A 17,341-nucleotide genomic window follows, 5' to 3' on the forward strand; every position below is an offset into this window, starting at 1 on the left:
TGGAAAATAAAAATAAATTAAAATATTATCCTCAATAGTTCTTTCGCTGAGAGTGGAGGGCACATAGTGCTACAACTGCTAATTTATAGTTTAAGGCTGTACGATTTATTAACTTAGTTTCATCGGAATTTAATGTCTAGAGCTTCGTGTGTGTGTTTTTTTTCCCTCTTTAATTACATGGGAGAGTAGCATGGACCAGGGGCGGCCCCCACCAGTCAACTTGAAGACGCGTACGGGGAACGCCACAGCCTACTACTACTACTATTGTATGTAAATTGTGTTACTATCTTCCCCTTTCGTGGGTTGGATATTTTGCTTTTTACTTCCTTTCATAGACTTGTTTCATTTTTGTTTTTATTCTTTTATTCTACCCATGGTTTATCGTCGTATCGTACTTTCTTTTGTTTGTTTTGTTTTGCGTAACGCTCTATAATAGTGCGATAGAGTATCGGAACCCCTAGTTACTGCTGTTTAGTATTTACATAGTATAAGTTTTGTCCATAATCGTAATTGCGCCCAACAAATAAACAAACAAACGCAAGGTATGGTGGTTTAGGGTATCCGGGGAGGTGATAGAATTCGGTAGGATGGGTAGGAAAATCGATACTACTTAAATCCTTTGCACCCTTTTGAAACGAAACAAATATGAAATTCGCACATAATTACCAACAGATGATGGCGTCCTGATATTCCTGTTCAATGCTTACTTCAACTTCAACAGCCTTCTTCCAACACAAGGTGTGGTGTGGGGTGCTGCTGTCTCTCTCTATTGCTATTGCAACGAGCTGTGTGTGCTGCTAACTGGCTTTACACAATTATAAGGTTTGTTAAGCTTCTTCCCCCACCCCCCCCCCCACCCACTTTCTATTTTTGCAGCACAGTACACATATTTTGCGGGTTCGCTTTGCTGCGGAACTTTGAACCTTCCTGCTGCTCTCCCTCCAGTCATTTCGTAGCTGTTTCACTAAAACTAAAGGATTTCATTGTTTTGTTTTTCTTCTTCTTCTTTGCTTCTTTGCTTTCTCTGCGAAGAAAAGAGTAATTCGATTAATTGGAAACGCTCATCTAACTACGAAGAAACACTACAAACAAAACGTACAACAAGCTTTCTCCTGCGTCTAAACTAAATGCCATAAAGATACATAACATAAAAAAGCAGTGTGCCTAATGTATATTGTAAAAAAAAAGAGAAAAAAAAACTCCCTTGCTCAAACATCTCTCACATATTATTGCGAATTGTATCTACACACAGGTGTGTCCGAGCCGATCTCTTTTTTGTAGTGTTTTGCTCCAAAACTGCGGAACTACACCACCTCCCCCCGGCAGGTCTCTCTCTGGTCGGTTAGTTAATCGCGTATCTACCATACATATATCTTAATCGTTTATGTCCGGGACATACCGCACCCTTCAAGCTCAACTTACTCAGCCTACGGAGACGGAACATTATAAAGATAGTAAAAAGACTCACATCCTCCTCTGGTAGATCCCTTTTATCAGGTGCGGCGGCGGTGCATTACGACAGCTCTTCATCGCTTGATTTCTTATGCCTCTCTCTCTTTCTCTTTGTATGAATGCTTTTCGTCACTACACGCTCCCTCTCTCCCTGCTCTGCCTCGCTCTCTTACAAGGAGGTAATTGAATGAATTTACAGCTTTTCTAATTCGTTATTGGGCAACAATAGTACTGTTGTCCCATGGATTTCTTAAGCAATCAAATTTACAGCGCCTTTACTTCGAATTCTTCTTATTACAAGTCACCCACCGAATGTCGCTTTGCACAAGACTACTACTACACCACTTTATCCATCTCTTCATTCCCTTAGCCCTTGCTGCAAATATATATTTGATAGAGTGTAAATCTAGTAGGCATGCTTTTATGTACACAGACTATAAAACTAGCGCCATCAAACCATCGTAGCGTACGCGCTTAGGGGTATTTGGGGGATTTCCTTTATGCCAATCCACTGCCTGATAGTGCCGGTTTTATCTATTTGCCTTTTTTCTCTTTGTTTTCTATCATTCGCTTTACGTTATTCATCCTCTCGGCATTTCGCACCATCTTTTTTGCTTCCATCGGACGAACAGCACACATTCACTTCAATTCCCTTGTATAATGTTCTGCTTCTTATTTTGTCGGTGTTTTTTCACTTCCGCCATCATTTCGTCCAATGGTTTGCCTAGCGCGAATAAGTAGTTTTTTTTTCTATATACAATTTCATATTACACGGTTTTGCTTTTCTTTTTCTCAGCCTCAGGTGCGCTTTCGGTAGTAGCCCTGTGTCATAAATTCTGTCCCACACTTTCCGTTCCAGTTTGCTTGCTTTATTAACAACGTTCCCGGCGAACTAAATTGCATATTCAAACAACGAATGGGGATAGGGGGAGTGCTTTGTACGTAACGAACGAAAAAAAAGCACTTCAAACAAGAAAAATGGTTATTGGAAAACCAACGAGACTATTGAAAGAGCTCACACGTCAGATGCGGAGGGGATGGATGTTGGTTTTGATCGCCCGTGGGAGGCAGTAGCACGACGGTAGTACACTAACGACACTCGACACCTGACCCGGTAATAAAACAGTACTACAAACAAAATGCACATTATTAATCTTGTGACACACGCACGTGTTTAGATCGTGATTTTTCAAGTACAATAGTAAGATCTACTAAAAAAACCGCACACTGCTAACCGTGTAGCAGGGCATTGTAAAGGTCGGCCCTTCTCCGCTCTGCTTCTCTGTGTGCTTTGGAACACCAGCACGGCCCTGCACACGCTGGTACAACGGGTAACGGAAATGGCTTTCTCTAGTCCTTTTTTCGTCGCCAACTTCGATCCACATTGACGACCTCAGGAATGCTGCCCATCCATCACACATCCATCCAGTACCTCTGCTTGCTGGATCGACACAAAGCAACATCCGCCCGCCATTGAGGGAAGCCGCCTACTCCGTTCGCACTGAGTTTCCACTTCCATATACACGTAATTGGATCTTATTCACTCTTTCTCTCTCCTAGATCCCTTTTCCCCGGATCCTTACATCCTCCTGGGCCGAGCTCTATTATCGATGATAAAACCCATTGCTACCGCCACCACCGCCAGCCATGCCGCTACCCGACTCACTGCGCTGATGGTGATGATGAGCCTTTGAGTGGAATCCGCCACCATTGCGACCACCGAACCGTCTGCCACCGGTACGAAACCCACTATTACCACTACCACCATGATGCCGGTGGCCATTTCCATTCTGGTAGTAGCCACCACCGCCACCACCACCACCACCACCGCGGTAGTTGTTCTGGTGATGGTTGTTGAAGTGGTTGCGGTTGCCACCGTTACCCATCCATTTGCCATTGCCGCCGCCACCGCCCGTTTGGTGATTCTGGTACTGCTGGAACGGGTTGTTGCCGTTGTTTCCATTGTTGTTGTTGTTGTTATTCGGCCCGCCGGTACCTGCCTTGGTCTTCTTCGTGCGTCCTCGATCCATTTCCGTTTCCCGATCGTCTTCAATCTGGCGCTTGCGTTCCTCCCGTCGATCATTGGCCAACTCCCGGTCCATCGCCGTCTGCTGACCGTTCCAGCTCTTCACTGGGGCGCCGTATCCTCGATGCGAGTACTTCATAAGCATCTGAACAGCCGAAGCGCCACCATTGCCATTACCGTTGCCATTGCTGGACCCATTTCCTTCTCCGCCCGGCGACGATGAGCGGCTTCCCGCTGCTCCATTCGAATGATGGCCGTTCGTAGTGGCAGTATAGCTGCTCTTCTTGCCCACTGCCCCATTGTGTGCGTGCCGATGCCCATTGCTCAATGGGGTAGTAGCGTCACCGCCACCACCACCGTTCGCAGAAGCAGCACCATTTCGTTGCGGAACCACCTTTTGCTGCTTCTGTCCCGGAGAGCTAGTCGGGGAGGATACGCCTGAGGTTGTCGGGGAGGAAGACTTGGAGGACGAAGCGGAACCGCTGTCCGGGTAGCTGAGCTGATCGGCCGTACTGCTCTTGGAGACCTTCCAAAGACCTGCCTTGGTTTTGATCATCTGTGGCGAGCGGGAGGAAGACGTGCTGGTCCGCTCCTCGTCATCCTGGTCCTCCTCTTCGTCGTCATCGTCCCCGTCGTCTTCGTCTTGCTCCTCCTTAGCGCTGCGTTTGCCGTTCGCAAACAACGATGGGGCGCTACTGTGCGGCTTGGCACGTTTGGCCGCCGCACTGGCGCCTCCATTCGTCAGCACGAGTGATTTGCCGGCGATCGTAGCTCTACTGTGCGCCTTCTCGTCCTCATCGTCATCCTCACTGGTGCTGCTGGTATCATCGCTATCGTACGGCACCAGACTGATCACAGCCGAGCCGGTCGAGCCGTTGCCGTTGTCCAACGATTTGCTCGGTGAACTGAGCGGCAGCTTCGGCATCGAGGCAAGCAGTGGGGTGGAGAGGGACTTTCCCTTCGCCTCACCGTGCTGCACACCGTTCAGGGGCGTCGCACTGCGCGCATTGATGTCGGGCAGTTTGGGTATTTTGCTGCTGCCGCCCGACATCGTCTCCTGTTGTGGCTGGTGGTGCTTCAGGGGCGAGCAGAGCGGTGATGCATTCGACAGGGTGGATGCGGTCGACGAGGGTGAGGAAAAGTGGGCATGCTCTCTGCCGGAAGCGCTGGTCGATGAGGTTACGCTGGTGGTGGCAGCCGCGGCACTGTTGCCGCTAGCACCAGCGCTCCCGCCGCCGCCTGCTGATCTACTATTGCCGCCGGTGGTGACTGTTGCTGAGGGGTGGTGGCTGTTGCTGTTGCTGCTGCTGCTGCTTCCGTTCGTCGTCGCGGTTGGTAGCACTGGCCCAATAAAGCCCGGCTTCTGCTCCAGCTTGCTCGGGAAGAGGCCACCAGCAGCTCCATTGCCGCCGCCAGTACCGAGCACCCGGAGTGGCGATGAATTAGTGACTTTTCCGGGCGTGCCACCACTCCCTCCACCGCCCCCACTAGTACTCCCGCCACCGGCGGAACCACTGCCGAACCCGGTCGGCGTACTCCCGTTGCTCAGGTGGCCCATCGACGTGAGCGTGGCGGTACTGCTCGGCTGCCCCACGGAGACGGTGGCCTTCGGCCGGCAGGTCCCGTTCGGTAGGCCGACCGCACCGGCCGCCACACTTTCCAGCTCGTAGAACAGTATGTACGCGTTCGTGCTCATCACGTTGTGAATGCCGATCGGACGCACGGAGCTGTCGTCGAACACGTGGTATCCGCCCGCATCCGTGTGCCCGATGGCGGTGTAGTGGCCGCAGTGCTGCGTGCTTCCCAGATGCGTCACCATCGAGGTCAGCCGGTAGGTAAGCTTCCCGCCGTTCGAGCGCATGGCGGGCGACGAGTACGGCGTGAGGTCCAGCTTGGAGCGCAGCTCCACGTGCTTGTTGATTTTGGCACCGAGCATCGAGAAGCGCTTCAGCTGCACGCACAGCACGAACGGGGCACGCTCGAGTGAGAACTGCTTGGTGGCGGCGACGCGCCGCTTGCACGCCTCGCACTTGTACCCCATCTCCTCGAGCCGCTCGCGGGCAAAGTACAGCTCGAGCGCCTCGTCGATCGAGTTCGCTTTCCGGATGTCGAGCAGCAGGTCCTCGAAGTGCTGGAACGTGGTCGACACGTGCTGGCAGGACAGACACTTCACCTCGGACCGCAGATACCCGCCGAGGATCTGGTTCAGCGGGGTCGTTTCCTTGCTGTACTGGTCCAGCTCCTTGCTGTTCTTCGTTCGGCCGATGTAGGACTTTTCCATCGCCTCCACCAGATAGCGCAGAAACTCGTGTGCATCCTCCTGCCGGCCCGGCACCAGATGCTTGCACACGAGCCGCAGCTTCGAGTACACCAGGTAGGGCCGGAACGCGGTCTGGTTGGACTGTGATTCGAGCAGCGTTTTGGCCATCGCACAGATAATGCAGCTACCGCCGGAACCTGCCGAAAAACAAAGCACCCCGCGCTTGATTAGAATCCGAACCTGGTGGAAATGGAGAGGAGGAATGTGGAGATCGCACAATCAATCGCTACTTACCGCCATCATCACATTTGGCCCGGTGCGGCTCATCCGACAGCAACCAGTTGGCGATCGCCGGCACGTGGAACAGGGCTTGCAGGGTCGAGTTAAGGTAGCAGGTGTTGCCCATGTTCATCATACCGGCTCCCACCAGCCACTTGCGTCCGGTCGTTTTCCATCCGATCTGGACGTTTTCGCGCGGGAAGAGTGTCCGTTTCGGCGTTGGCAGTGTGTTGGTGTCCATCCTTCCGGCGGCAGTGCTGCTAGCGGAGGCTGGGACGCCATCTGCAAGGGAGTGACACAGAAAGGGAGAGGGAGAGAAAGACACAGAGGGAGAAAGAGCATTAGTAAACGCGCTCTTCCACGGTTGACTGGTGCGACGGCATCACTTTCATTGCGTTGCTGCAGCTGCAAACGACGCAGAGACGCTTCCAGACGATCCACCATGCTGCTGCTGCTGCTGCTGACCGCATCGAGAGATCGATGACGGCGGTTGAGAGGAAAAGCAAATGTCTCCAACAAAATAAAGGCAGCTTACGAAAATAAATTTCAATTACAAACCACACTCCACACATCACACACATCACGCACACAACCCCGCGTTGGGCGCTTTCCCTCCTTGATGGATTCACCACTGTGCGCGCTGGTAATGGGGAGCAGTGCCTTCTAAGATCGTTACAACGTACGTATTGCCAAGTAAGTGTGTGAGAATGAGCAACTAATTTTCCTGCGTTCGTGTACTGCCCCGTCTGGGATCAACCTACCTTCGACGATCTGCGACAAAGTGACACTGGTTGTCCGCTGCCAGCGTCGGATCGTTTTTCGGCGTGCGGTCGTACGCAGGCTACTCCACAGCGGGACCAGAAAGCGCAACACCAGCTGACAAAAGTAGCGAAACTGTAGCTTGACTAATCGCATAAAATGCATCCCGGTCGCGGCACGACTCCCCGGCGGCGTCGGCACATCATTAGGACGATGATTTTCGGGCCCTCTTGTTCGACGAAAGCCGCTGAAAAGGGCGGCCGACGAGGGCGTGCGGCACAGCACAGCACACGTAATACCTCGCCGCTGCTTGCTGCCGCCCGGTCCGGGATGTTTTCGTGTTTGTCGCGCTGCTCCTACTAGCTGGGATTTATTTCCGTCACTTAGACGCCCGGTCGCGATGCGCTCTGTGCGGTTGGGCAGGGTCGTATTTGGGTCATTGGAATGATACCGCGTGTGCGTCGTGTTAGAATTTCGATTTTTCACCCACTTCCCGCGAATCAACCCGTTCGTTCCGTGCCGAAGAGAACCCCACTTCACCGCAGTACGCAGCGCACAGACACCTGAAGGTGGCTTTAGCAGCACGTGTGTGCTCTCTAGTGTCAGATTATCAAAAGCACGTTCTCGGTGGTACCATTATCAGCCACACACACATACACACATACTGAAAAAGGTGACCAAGGGGAGAGTCCACAGTACCACCCCGCAACACTTCTACTTCAACAGTTCACGCGCAATGGCAAAGGCGACCGTAATTCCTCGAGGACGAGAGCACTCGTGCTGGTGTGCGTGTATGCGTCCCTTCGTCTCTCTGGGCCTTAAAGGGTCACACTATTAATTTAGTCCCCCTTCACCCGTACGACCCGCGAGCGCAATAACATTAGGTGAAAATGCGCGTTCACTTTCTCGCACCAGGAGTTTTCCACTGGGGTCGGACTGAAGGTGAAATCCTAACTTTCCCTGCGGGGGTACCACGAGCGAGAGCAGCTATTGGGGACACCACACGCAGTGTTTTTCTTTTGGGGCTAGGAAAACTTGTTGGGATCGATACGACGACGACCATCACTTCATTTCTCTGCACACACACAAAACACACTTCCGCAGTTGTCCGAGTATGCTGACAAATGTCAAAAATTCCTCACGCACATGATTATTTTGTCGCCCCCCGTCGACTCTTGGTAAGTACAGCAGTAATAGTGAGATTTTCTCCCATTTGTCTGTACAAATAGCGCGCGCGGTGTTATCGATCTTTTTTTCTCCTTCAACCACCCACCACCTCTTTCCTTCAACACACGTACTCACACATACATATGCCCAACAACCCCTTTGTACGTCTTCTTCTTGTTCGAAACGTATAGAAATGACAACTTGATTCGTCGTGTTTTGTCCCGCTAGTTGAGTGCTTCACTCGCTGCGGGAACGTGTGTCTGTGCTAAGCACCGTCCGCCCGAAAATTGCGAATGCCTTTGCTTGCAGTTCCGTTTGCTCAGCACAACATCAACAGCCGTATCGGGGTGACAGATGGCCGAAAGGAAACTCGTGCATGAGTCATGTAGGAGGACGGAATGAAACCTATACTGTGGTGGGGGGAGGTGGAGAATTTATGCACTTTCTCAATCCCCACACTTTCCCGTCTGTGTGCCTGTTTTACGATGCATGAAAACATAGAAGAACAAAAGAAAAAGGAACACTCCACTGCCCATTGTTACTTACTTTGTTGCTGAAGCACATTGGCAGACGATTTGGCCGCGCTGGGTGATTGGGAGGCAGAGAACTTCAGCGAACCGCCGCCGTTCATGGTCGGATGTGTGTTTGGCGCTCCACCAGCGGACGCTTTCGACGACAGTCCAGCACCGAACGATGTCCCGGAGGAAGACGAGGAGTTGCCAAGGGAACCTCCACCGCTGCTGCTGTCGTTCGGTGTTGTCGCCTTCAGGACGATGTACTTGGACTTGAGCTTATCCAGGCTGGTGTTGTAGCTGGGACCTTCCTCGTACGTGATCGGCTTCACCTGCTGTCCCTGGCGCAGCGACTGGCTGATGGATTCCACCAAATCGTTCGCTCCGTCGTCCTCCAGCTCGCCATGCTGCTGGTCGAGCTCGCTGTCAAGCAGGGCCGGCACCGTCCGCCGGAATGGCTGCTGCTGCTGCTTGTTGGTGGCCGCCGTGTGTGTGCTGGACGATCCGGTGGTTCCGTTCATTGTGACTCCGTTGCTCAGACCGCCGCCCGTTCGTCCATTTGTTGTGCCGCCCGACGAGTGCAACGCATCCCGTATTGCTGCGCTCACAAGCGATGGTGTCGAATCGCAAACCATTTGGATGGGCATTGCCGTCGACACGTCTGGGGGCTATGGGGGTGAGGCGAGGAGGGGGTGTGAGTTTGTCCCTGTACCGCAACCGGGAACAGGCCACTACGGCGCTACGGCAGGCGGAGTGGGGCAGTGGGGCCCGTGAGATGTTGCCTCTCGCTAGGGAAAGTTTCACCTGTCACACTGAAACGCGCCGTTCTGCGTTTCGACTGCAATTTGGGCACTTTTTCACCGCCCTTCCACCAATACCAACAAACACACACACGCACACATACACACACGCGCGCGCGAGCGCCACCGAATGCCCTTGCTCTACCACACGTTCAGCGCCGTGTTATTCCCCGCACCAGCACGGATCTGGTCCAGGGAAGGGTTAATTCCAAAATTTGTTTTTTTTTGTCTGCTTTTACCACTTGCGGACGTCAGCGATCTGACTCCCTTCTCCTTGCGCACAACACTAAGGACTATTCCCTTCCCACAAACGCCTCGTCGCTTTGAACACTTTTACGTCGTCGTCCGGACAAATGTCATACGCACGTCGTAGCCGGAACCTTTTTGCGGGAATGTTTCTCTCCCCTCTGCCGTGGGGTTTGAAGGCCGGTTCACGCCACACAAACGACGAGTTGTTGTACCCCGGTCGGTACGCACTGTCACCACACATCCGTCGCTTCTCGTTCTGGTAGAAAATTTCGTCCCCAAAATACGCGACAAAACACACGCGTTTTTCGCTATTGAAGCGCTCGACGACCACGACGACCAAGAGCATGCGGCTCACGTACGTTCTTCTCCATCGTGCTACACACACTGTGCACACACATCTCTCGACGTACACAAAACACACTCACACACTACCAACCGTCAACCATACACACACACACACACCGACGGACTGTGTGCGGTTCAAACAGTGTGTGAGAGAGAGCGAGAGGGAGACGATGGCGCCCTTTCGAGGCGCGTTTGTGTAAGTGAAACAGTTGAACAGGGGCCAGGCGGTCGAATACACCGGGAGCACGGACGCAGGACGGAAAACACACACACACACACGCATACGCACACGCACGAGTGCTGCTGGCACACGGAATTGTATGACAGAGGAGACGGGTTTTTGGAACCACTTTTTCGAGGTTAAATGCTGCCCTCGCAATGATACTCGATGCTCGATGAAGTGCAGGCAACGTCCGGCACACTTTTCACACGCCTTTGGCAGGCGGCGTGAGTCCGCAAACACAAAATTCAGCCGTTTTATTCGCGCTCGTTTACACTGCGGCGAAACCGTGTGTGTTTCTCAAAATCCGATTCCGTTTCGTGTGTCGTGGGGTAGGGGGAGTCATTCCCATCCGACGGTCCGGTTTTGAAAGAACATGCGGGAACCGGATTATGGCGAATTAAAAAAGATGAATTGTATCATTTCGGTTTAATTATGTAATGGGATTTTTTTTCTTGGTGTTCTATTTCCGAATGAAATCAGTATTCAGTTGATGTCCATTATTTTCCTTTGTTTTGTCGTAGAGGTTCATTCGAAAATGATTCCCAGAACGTATGTTCCCGTCAAGAGAGCAGTCGAGCGAATAGCTGTCAAATTTTCCGTAACGTCAACGACGATGCAGAAGCTGGGAAACATTTTCGTGAGGCAGTAGAAAAATAAAGACAAAATTGCATACAACGCGATCGCGGACGCTTATCGCTGATTTTTTCCGAGCCAAATTCCGCTACATCGGGGCCAGCTCATCCGAGCTCGAGAAGACACACGTACACCACTCGCCATGATTAAAGCGATTCTAGTGTTTAACAACCATGGCAAGCCGAGACTGTCCAAATTCTACCAGTATTTCGTAAGTACGACATCCTGCGGAGCTGCGGTCCACCAGGGAGACAATTAATCAATACCAAACACCACAACATATGGTTGATTCCCCCCATTTCCAGAATGAGGACATGCAGCAGCAGATAATAAAGGAAACGTTCCAGCTGGTGTCGAAGCGAGATGATAATGTGTGCAATTTCCTCGAGGGTGGAAGGTTGGTGTCGCCCCGCGCCGTAGCAGAAACAGCGCATTTTATCGCATTTCGTTCCGTTGTTCTTTGCAGCCTAATCGGTGGTTCCGATTACAAACTCATCTACCGACACTACGCGACGCTGTACTTTGTGTTTTGCGTCGATTCGTCCGAGAGCGAGCTGGGCATACTGGATCTAATACAGGTGTTTGTCGAAACGCTCGACAAGTGCTTCGAGAATGTGTGCGAGCTGGATCTGATCTTCCACGCCGACGCGGTGCACCACATCCTCTCCGAGCTGGTCATGGGCGGGATGGTGCTGCAGACGAACATGTCGGACATTCTGGCCCGCATCGAAGAGCAGAACAAGCTGCAGAAACAGGAGGCCGGCATTTCGGCCGCCCCGGCGCGGGCGGTCAGCGCGGTCAAGAGCATGAACCTGCCGCAGCAGATCAAGGACATTAAGTTGCCCGATTTGCCGCAGGCGATCAAAGATCTGAAGTTCTGACCAAACCACAATTTCGACGCCTCACTGCTCACGAAAATTTCCGCCGATTCCTCGTACATTCCCATCAACAGCAGCCTGGAGGGTTTCAGCTTCGAGTGCTACCAGTCCGAGTACGTTGGCGCGGCGTCCGGTTCGACCACCAAGGAACAACAGCGGGACGGCGGCTCATCGCTGAGGAGCAGCCTGTGCAATGCGTCCGCCGCAGCGCACCCGCCACGGAACAAACAAAAGTCGTCCAGAAAATCGATTGCCTCCAGTGCCACGCTGCTACGGGAGGATAGTTTCTAGTACACACGAGCGGGGAAGGAGACAGGCGGGGCCTGCAGCTACACGAACGAAGGCCACATTGGACATTGCAGTCGTTTTGGTGCTCTTAACACCCCATCTCAAATATCGTGCTCCTTCGCTTTATTGTTTTATGTGCGCGCGTGTTAGCGCGTTGGCTCCGAATCACGGGATTTACGTGGACGCTACTGTTAACGCTCGAAACTTTCTTTAATACCAACTGAATGCAAGGGTTTAGTTCAATAGTTCAGTTAGTTTATACCTGAGTTATACGCAAAAAAAGAGATTTATCGTAACGCAACGTTATCTAAGCAAATAATGAAACGTAAAACAAATCATTTCCTAACAACGTAAAAGCATTGTTGATTGGGCCTCTTCATTTCCTCCTGATGACTAATGCCTTTTGTGCAAAGGCCTTAAAACTCTGAATGTGCAACATCTTACCTTATTTACGTTTGGTTGAATTTATGAATCATTTTTACAGAAACAAAGAGTCAACAAAGAGGCCCATCAATAATAATACAAAATAAAATTGCTGAAGTTCTAAATTTGTCGTCAGACATGGCCGGTACGTCCAGCATGAGCAAAATTTGACAGCTCGCAGTTTTGACGTTTCGATGTAGCGGCTGCACATAGAGCACCGCCTCACATGCTTGATGCATTTCGTCGGTTTCGCGGTCTGTCGTGTCGCTCCCGTAAAACAGCAACCCGGATTCATTTCCAGCATCCTTTTCTGCGAGAAGCTCGATACACCGGTTGGCAGTGTTTTAATTTGGCAAGTTGAAGTGCAAATTGCTCCAAGCAGCAACACGCACGCATGCAATTTTCAGCGTGAGTGGTTCGGTTTGTCAAGGAGCGGCTTTCTGGGCACGCCTTGCCGCGTAGGGCCATACATCGGAATGAGAGGGTCTGGTTGCGAATGAGTAATGGTGGCGACGGCGGTTGATGGCGTTTTTGTGGTTGTGTGTTCGTAGTCTGGAGATCGTGTCGCGTTTACCGTGGTGCAAAATTCGCTTTTCGATTGAAGGTGAAGCGTGACCGTAGGAGGCTTAAACGTGTCTCCATGTTCTCTAGAATCTGAACAGTCTTTCGTTTGGCCAAAGGTGTGGAAAGACAGTTTGTGCGTTGCGTGTGTACGTGTGTGTGTGTGTGTGTGGTGCCGTCTGGCGGCGTGAAGTATTGCGAGCTTTAGACTGTGACTGCTGCCGGTAGTAGTGGCAATTAAACGGCTTTTTTTTCATCTGGGACCGTTTGGTCATAAGCCGGTAGGAAGAGCAGAAAATGCGTTAAATAAAACTCTAGCACAGTTGTGAGCGTGAAAAAACAATAGTGAATACAGATTGCTAAAGTTTCTTCTTTTTGCCCCGTCTCCGCGATGGCAGAAAGTTTCATTGTGTGTGGCGGCGGCGGTGAATGCGAACGTACGCGTGTGTGCGTGTGTATGCATGACTGTCGGCTTTTTGGAATTGAGAAGACTCACGCTCTCGCACACTGTGCTGCTGTTGCTGGCGAGCGCGCGCGCGTTTGAATGTGTGTGTGTGTGTGAGTGTGTGAGTGTGTGTCTGGCTGGAAGAAGCAGCGAGCGCAGGAAAGGAAGCACAAAAGACGGCTACGCGAAGCTGACGCAGCGACGACGCCGCACAGTAGTTCAAAGCGCAAGGGACGAGAGCGAAGAGTATCGGCATTTCGTGCAGGGCCAGGGCCGCCGCGGTTGTGTGTTGTGTTGGGTGTTTCGTTTTCTTTTATTGTTTGCTGTTTTTGTAAAGCCTTTCCATTTCCACTGCTACACTCCAGTTTCGAGTGGGGTGGGCGAATTGTGCACAAGACGGGTAATTGTCGTCCTGGAACAGTGTGGCAAGGGAGTGTGAATATTCTTTGTGAAAGGTAATGGATAGAGAAAGGTGGATGCGAGCGCAGACACGTCTCGAACGAATAACACGTAGTTGCCATTGAAATCGAGCAACAAGGAACTGCGGAGAAGATGTGTGTAGCGGATGGAAAAGGAACAACAGCCTTCTAGATCGTCAAACAGTGCCAAGAGTTATCTGGTTTCCTTTGCGAATTCCACCAGGCACATCCTTTCAACGGTCGTTTCGCTCCATTCGCGGTGAAAAGTGTGCATTACAGCTAGATTTGTCGTTGAAATGTGTAGTTTTCCAAAGCGAAAGGGAAGTGCAATGTCCATGGAACAGGTCTGACTTTGGGTGTGGTGTGTAGGAGGCGACGACAAAGGCTAGACGCGAGAAGAAAGACGTGAAAAGCGAAAGAAAAGAAATATCTGTCCGGGCAGAAGGAACAACGACAGAAGGCTTTTGGAGCACGGTTGCTTGACGGTGAGCTAACCAACACACACACACACCACCACCACCACCGATTTGAGACTGTGTGCGTGCCCGCGTGGTAGAACGAGTGAGAGGATAGCGTGAGAATGAGAAACACAAAAATGGCTATACGCTTGATACGTGTGAAGAGAGGGCAGGTGTAAGGTGATAGTGTGAGCGCGAGTGTGTGTTGTGTGTGCACGTGAGTGCATGTGTGTTAGTTGGTGGTGTTGTGTTGGTACTCGGAAACGGAAAGCAACTGACCTCACTGCCTGCCCACCCCACTTCCTTCCACCATCCTTCTTCCGCTCATTCGGTCAGGCTCAGTCAGGAAGGAAGAAGAAGAAGGCTGAGTGGGTTACGGGTGACAGATGAAGAGAGGGCGGGTGGATCGGACGCACACACCGGCATAGAAGGGAAGCAAAATGAACACGCAGCAACCCGTGAAAACAGTGGCGAAGCGATGAAGCAGCCCAAAAGCGGATGAATGCACGCGCGTCGAGCCTTTAAGCTCCAGCCACACAACCACAGACACACACACACACACACATACTCACCAGGTGATTGTAGGGTGAGGGTGGGGCAGGAGACGAGCGTGTGGCTCTTTTGCGCAAACTTTGAATGGTTATTGTTTTTGGATCGGGCGCAGTGGCGTGTGCAGCTGTTCGGGAAAGTCTGTCTAAATGGTAGAATATTTTAGTTCTGGATCGAAGCAAGCTGATCGTGGGGAAGATTTCGTGGAAAAGAAGAGGAAACGTGTGAACTCTATTCTGTTCTATGCGCTACGTTACCTGTCAGCTGATTATAATTTGGCAAAAAACGGTTTAATTTAAAAACGCATAATCTCTTTGGAACTGTTGTTTTTTTTTGCTTTTCCATTTTTCCCTTTTTTGGACAATTTTTGTGCAATGATGTGCAACGTGGTTTGCACTTTGACCTTTATTTTTTTCTGTACAAACATTCTCCCTCACTCCTACAACCGATGGCAGGCGGGTGTGGTATGCATTTGCACGGTTTTAAAGATCCTGCCGACTTTAAAGTGGCGGGGACTGCTTGGTGATGGAGCACTACGGAGTGAACACATTGCATTTAAAAAAAAACGTTCATTTCAAAGGACCATTGCAGAATTGTGTGCAGAAAGAAAGGCTGGGGGGGGGGGGGGGAAGAGAGAATTGAACATGCGACTGTCACCTGCTCCGTTCCGTCTCTTTCTATACAACGCATGCGAACGGCTTATCGTTGCTAGCGCGCACTCTTTCTCTTTCCATCCGTCGGCTGCTTTCCCTCTCGCTTGCTCAGCGCGAGCGCGAAAGGGTTACTCTGGAGAGGGCGCCGCACGCGAGAGATGCGTTCGCACACAGCGTTCGCGCGCCCCCTTTCGGAAAGGGGGATGGAGCACTAACCCCGCCGAGCGTAGCGTAGCGAGCGGAAGAACAGAAAAGGAAAGCAATATACGTGTGGTGCGTGTGTGACGTTCCCCACCATCGTCTCGAGCGAGGAGCTTGGCAGTGTTTGGTTGGGCCAAAAGCAACGCGCTCGGGAAATTGTTCACTCATTCGACAAAGTGCAAAGTGACCGAGCAGTCGTGTCGCGACACCGTCTCTCATCGTCACCCGGGAGTCACCAACAAGTAGTGAGTGTGTGTGTATGTGTGTATGCGTGTGTGTGTTACTCCAGACGCGGCAGACTTCGCCCTCGAAGGAACAGCAAAGACACGCCAGCCGTGTTGCGTACTTTTCTGTAGTTGCTTTGTTGTTCCTGTGCTTTGAAGCGCTGTTTGTTTGGCTGTGTGTGTGTGTGTATGTGTGGTTGTGTGGCTGGAAGAAGAGAGACCGCAGTGTAGAGATACACGCAAACGAGATAAAACTCCGACGGGGATGACGACACCCCACGTCATCTTGTGGGACGAACCCTGCAGAGCTACCGGGGAATTGTCGAACGCCGCGCGGCGGTTCTTCGCAGCGATGATCGTTTCATTTGGACACGTTTTGTTTGGCAGAAAAATCCGGTCACCGCGGTTTTCGGTGTGAAGAAACCGATCGCGCGAACAAGTTTGGGGCTCCTCTCTGTTCCCTGGACCCACATCCGGGAGAGGGAGAGTGTTCCCCGGACGGGTGATGTGAAGAGCCTCATTATGCATTCTTTCGCATATTGTCGCTTTGTTTCATTTTGCGTGCGTTTTCTTGGTTGAGGGTGAATATGTTTGCAAGTTTCTTTTCGTTTAACTGATCGTTCTCGAGCGACGATCATCAGAAGGGTGAAAGAAACCGTTGGACATTCTTCTGCCTCGACTGAATGCAGAAACGTCAATTTTGTTTAAAGTTCTTTCAGCTTCCGAACAGACAGAACGGAAAGGAAGATGAGTGAGAAGTTTACATCACTTTATTCTTGATGTTGTTTGAGCATCAAGAAGTGTTAATGAAGCGGACGATCACGGCACATGAGAAATTCTAAAAAGGAACTTCATTAAACTTGGATTGGTTTCAAGCGAAGCTTCTAGCTTTCTTCATTTCCCAAGAACCACTTCCACGATGGCGTAAGCATAAAGCAAGGAAAAGACTCACTCAACCCATGTTTCGCCCCCAAAAGTGCAAGAAAATCACGTCCTCGTGACACATGCCGCACTGCCGCTGGCGGTTCTGGCGGAGTTTGCCGTAGTGGTTTTAAATCTTTTTTGCACACTCTCTTTATTTCGTTCTCTCTCTCTTTCTTTCTCTCATCACAAACCACGTAAACGACACCACGTAAAAAGTCAACAACCAGGCTCTATCGTGGAACTGTGGGTCTGGGGTAGACAATGTTGTTGCAACGTTCGCAAATAATGGAACACACCCCGTTTACTTTGCGTAAAATTATGTTGGAGGACGTTGCTCATGTGGCCATATGTGGGCGCTAAGCAAACAAGGAAATCTCTCAACTCTATCGTCTTATCAAACATTTCCCTTCCCTTTTTGAATGCATTAGTAACGTATCTTTTTTTCTGGTTTAAAAATTTGAAATTACAGTGAGATTCTTGTGTGTGGCGTTGGAGAATTGAGCGAAACACAGTGGAGAAGGAAAGGTGAAAAAATAAAATAAAAATAACAAAAGCCTAGAAGCTATCCGTGCTCTCGACCGTTTTTGTTGATGGTAGTGTGCGTGCGCAGCTG

At 51.0% G+C, this 17,341-nt stretch overlaps 2 protein-coding genes across 4 annotated transcripts; one reads left to right on the top strand and one right to left on the bottom strand.

Moving 5' to 3' along the window:
- Positions 1 to 82: 82 nt before the first annotated feature.
- On the bottom strand, positions 83 to 10,398 carry LOC121594843 (ubiquitin carboxyl-terminal hydrolase 36). 3 transcript variants are annotated; one of them, XM_041918562.1, is made up of 3 exons: positions 8,490 to 10,398; positions 6,033 to 6,299; positions 83 to 5,935 (listed from the first exon to the last, which is right to left on the bottom strand). In XM_041918562.1, the coding sequence occupies exons 1-3, from the start codon at positions 9,100 to 9,102 to the stop codon at positions 3,057 to 3,059; spliced, it is 3,759 nt and encodes a 1,252-aa protein (XP_041774496.1). In that variant the 5' UTR covers positions 9,103 to 10,398; the 3' UTR covers positions 83 to 3,056. The 3 variants fall into 3 exon arrangements, with proteins under 3 accessions (XP_041774496.1, XP_041774497.1, XP_041774498.1); XM_041918563.1 differs by lacking the exon at positions 8,490 to 10,398 and adding an exon at positions 6,779 to 8,365; XM_041918564.1 differs by lacking the exon at positions 8,490 to 10,398 and adding an exon at positions 6,404 to 6,748.
- Positions 10,399 to 10,647: 249 nt separating this feature from the next.
- Positions 10,648 to 17,254, top strand: LOC121594849 (AP-3 complex subunit sigma-2). The gene is made up of 4 exons (XM_041918570.1): positions 10,648 to 10,916; positions 11,011 to 11,102; positions 11,172 to 12,702; positions 17,198 to 17,254. Exons 1-3 carry the CDS (start codon positions 10,848 to 10,850, stop codon positions 11,584 to 11,586), a joined length of 576 nt encoding a protein of 191 aa, XP_041774504.1. The 5' UTR covers positions 10,648 to 10,847; the 3' UTR covers positions 11,587 to 12,702; positions 17,198 to 17,254.
- The last annotated feature ends 87 nt before the right edge of the window (positions 17,255 to 17,341 follow it).

This window comes from Anopheles merus, chromosome 2L (genome assembly GCF_017562075.2).
Source record: "Anopheles merus strain MAF chromosome 2L, AmerM5.1, whole genome shotgun sequence".
NCBI classification, from domain to species: Eukaryota; Metazoa; Arthropoda; class Insecta; order Diptera; family Culicidae; genus Anopheles; species Anopheles merus.

Bases quoted from the DNA above. Each gene is read 5' to 3' on its own strand.
- LOC121594843 (XM_041918562.1), bottom strand. From the start codon at position 9,102: ATGCCCATCCAAATGGTTTGCGATTCGACACCATCGCTTGTGAGCGCA. The intron at 6,300-8,489 runs GTAAGTAACAAT...ACTCCCTTGCAG, and splicing joins CAATGTGCTTCAGCAACAAA to ATGGCGTCCCAGCCTCCGCT. The intron at 5,936-6,032 runs GTAAGTAGCGAT...GTTTTTCGGCAG, and splicing joins GGCCAAATGTGATGATGGCG to GTTCCGGCGGTAGCTGCATT.
- LOC121594849 (XM_041918570.1), top strand. From the start codon at position 10,848: ATGATTAAAGCGATTCTAGTGTTTAACAACCATGGCAAGCCGAGACTG. The intron at 10,917-11,010 runs GTAAGTACGACA...CCCCATTTCCAG, and splicing joins CCAAATTCTACCAGTATTTC to AATGAGGACATGCAGCAGCA. The intron at 11,103-11,171 runs GTTGGTGTCGCC...TGTTCTTTGCAG, and splicing joins AATTTCCTCGAGGGTGGAAG to CCTAATCGGTGGTTCCGATT.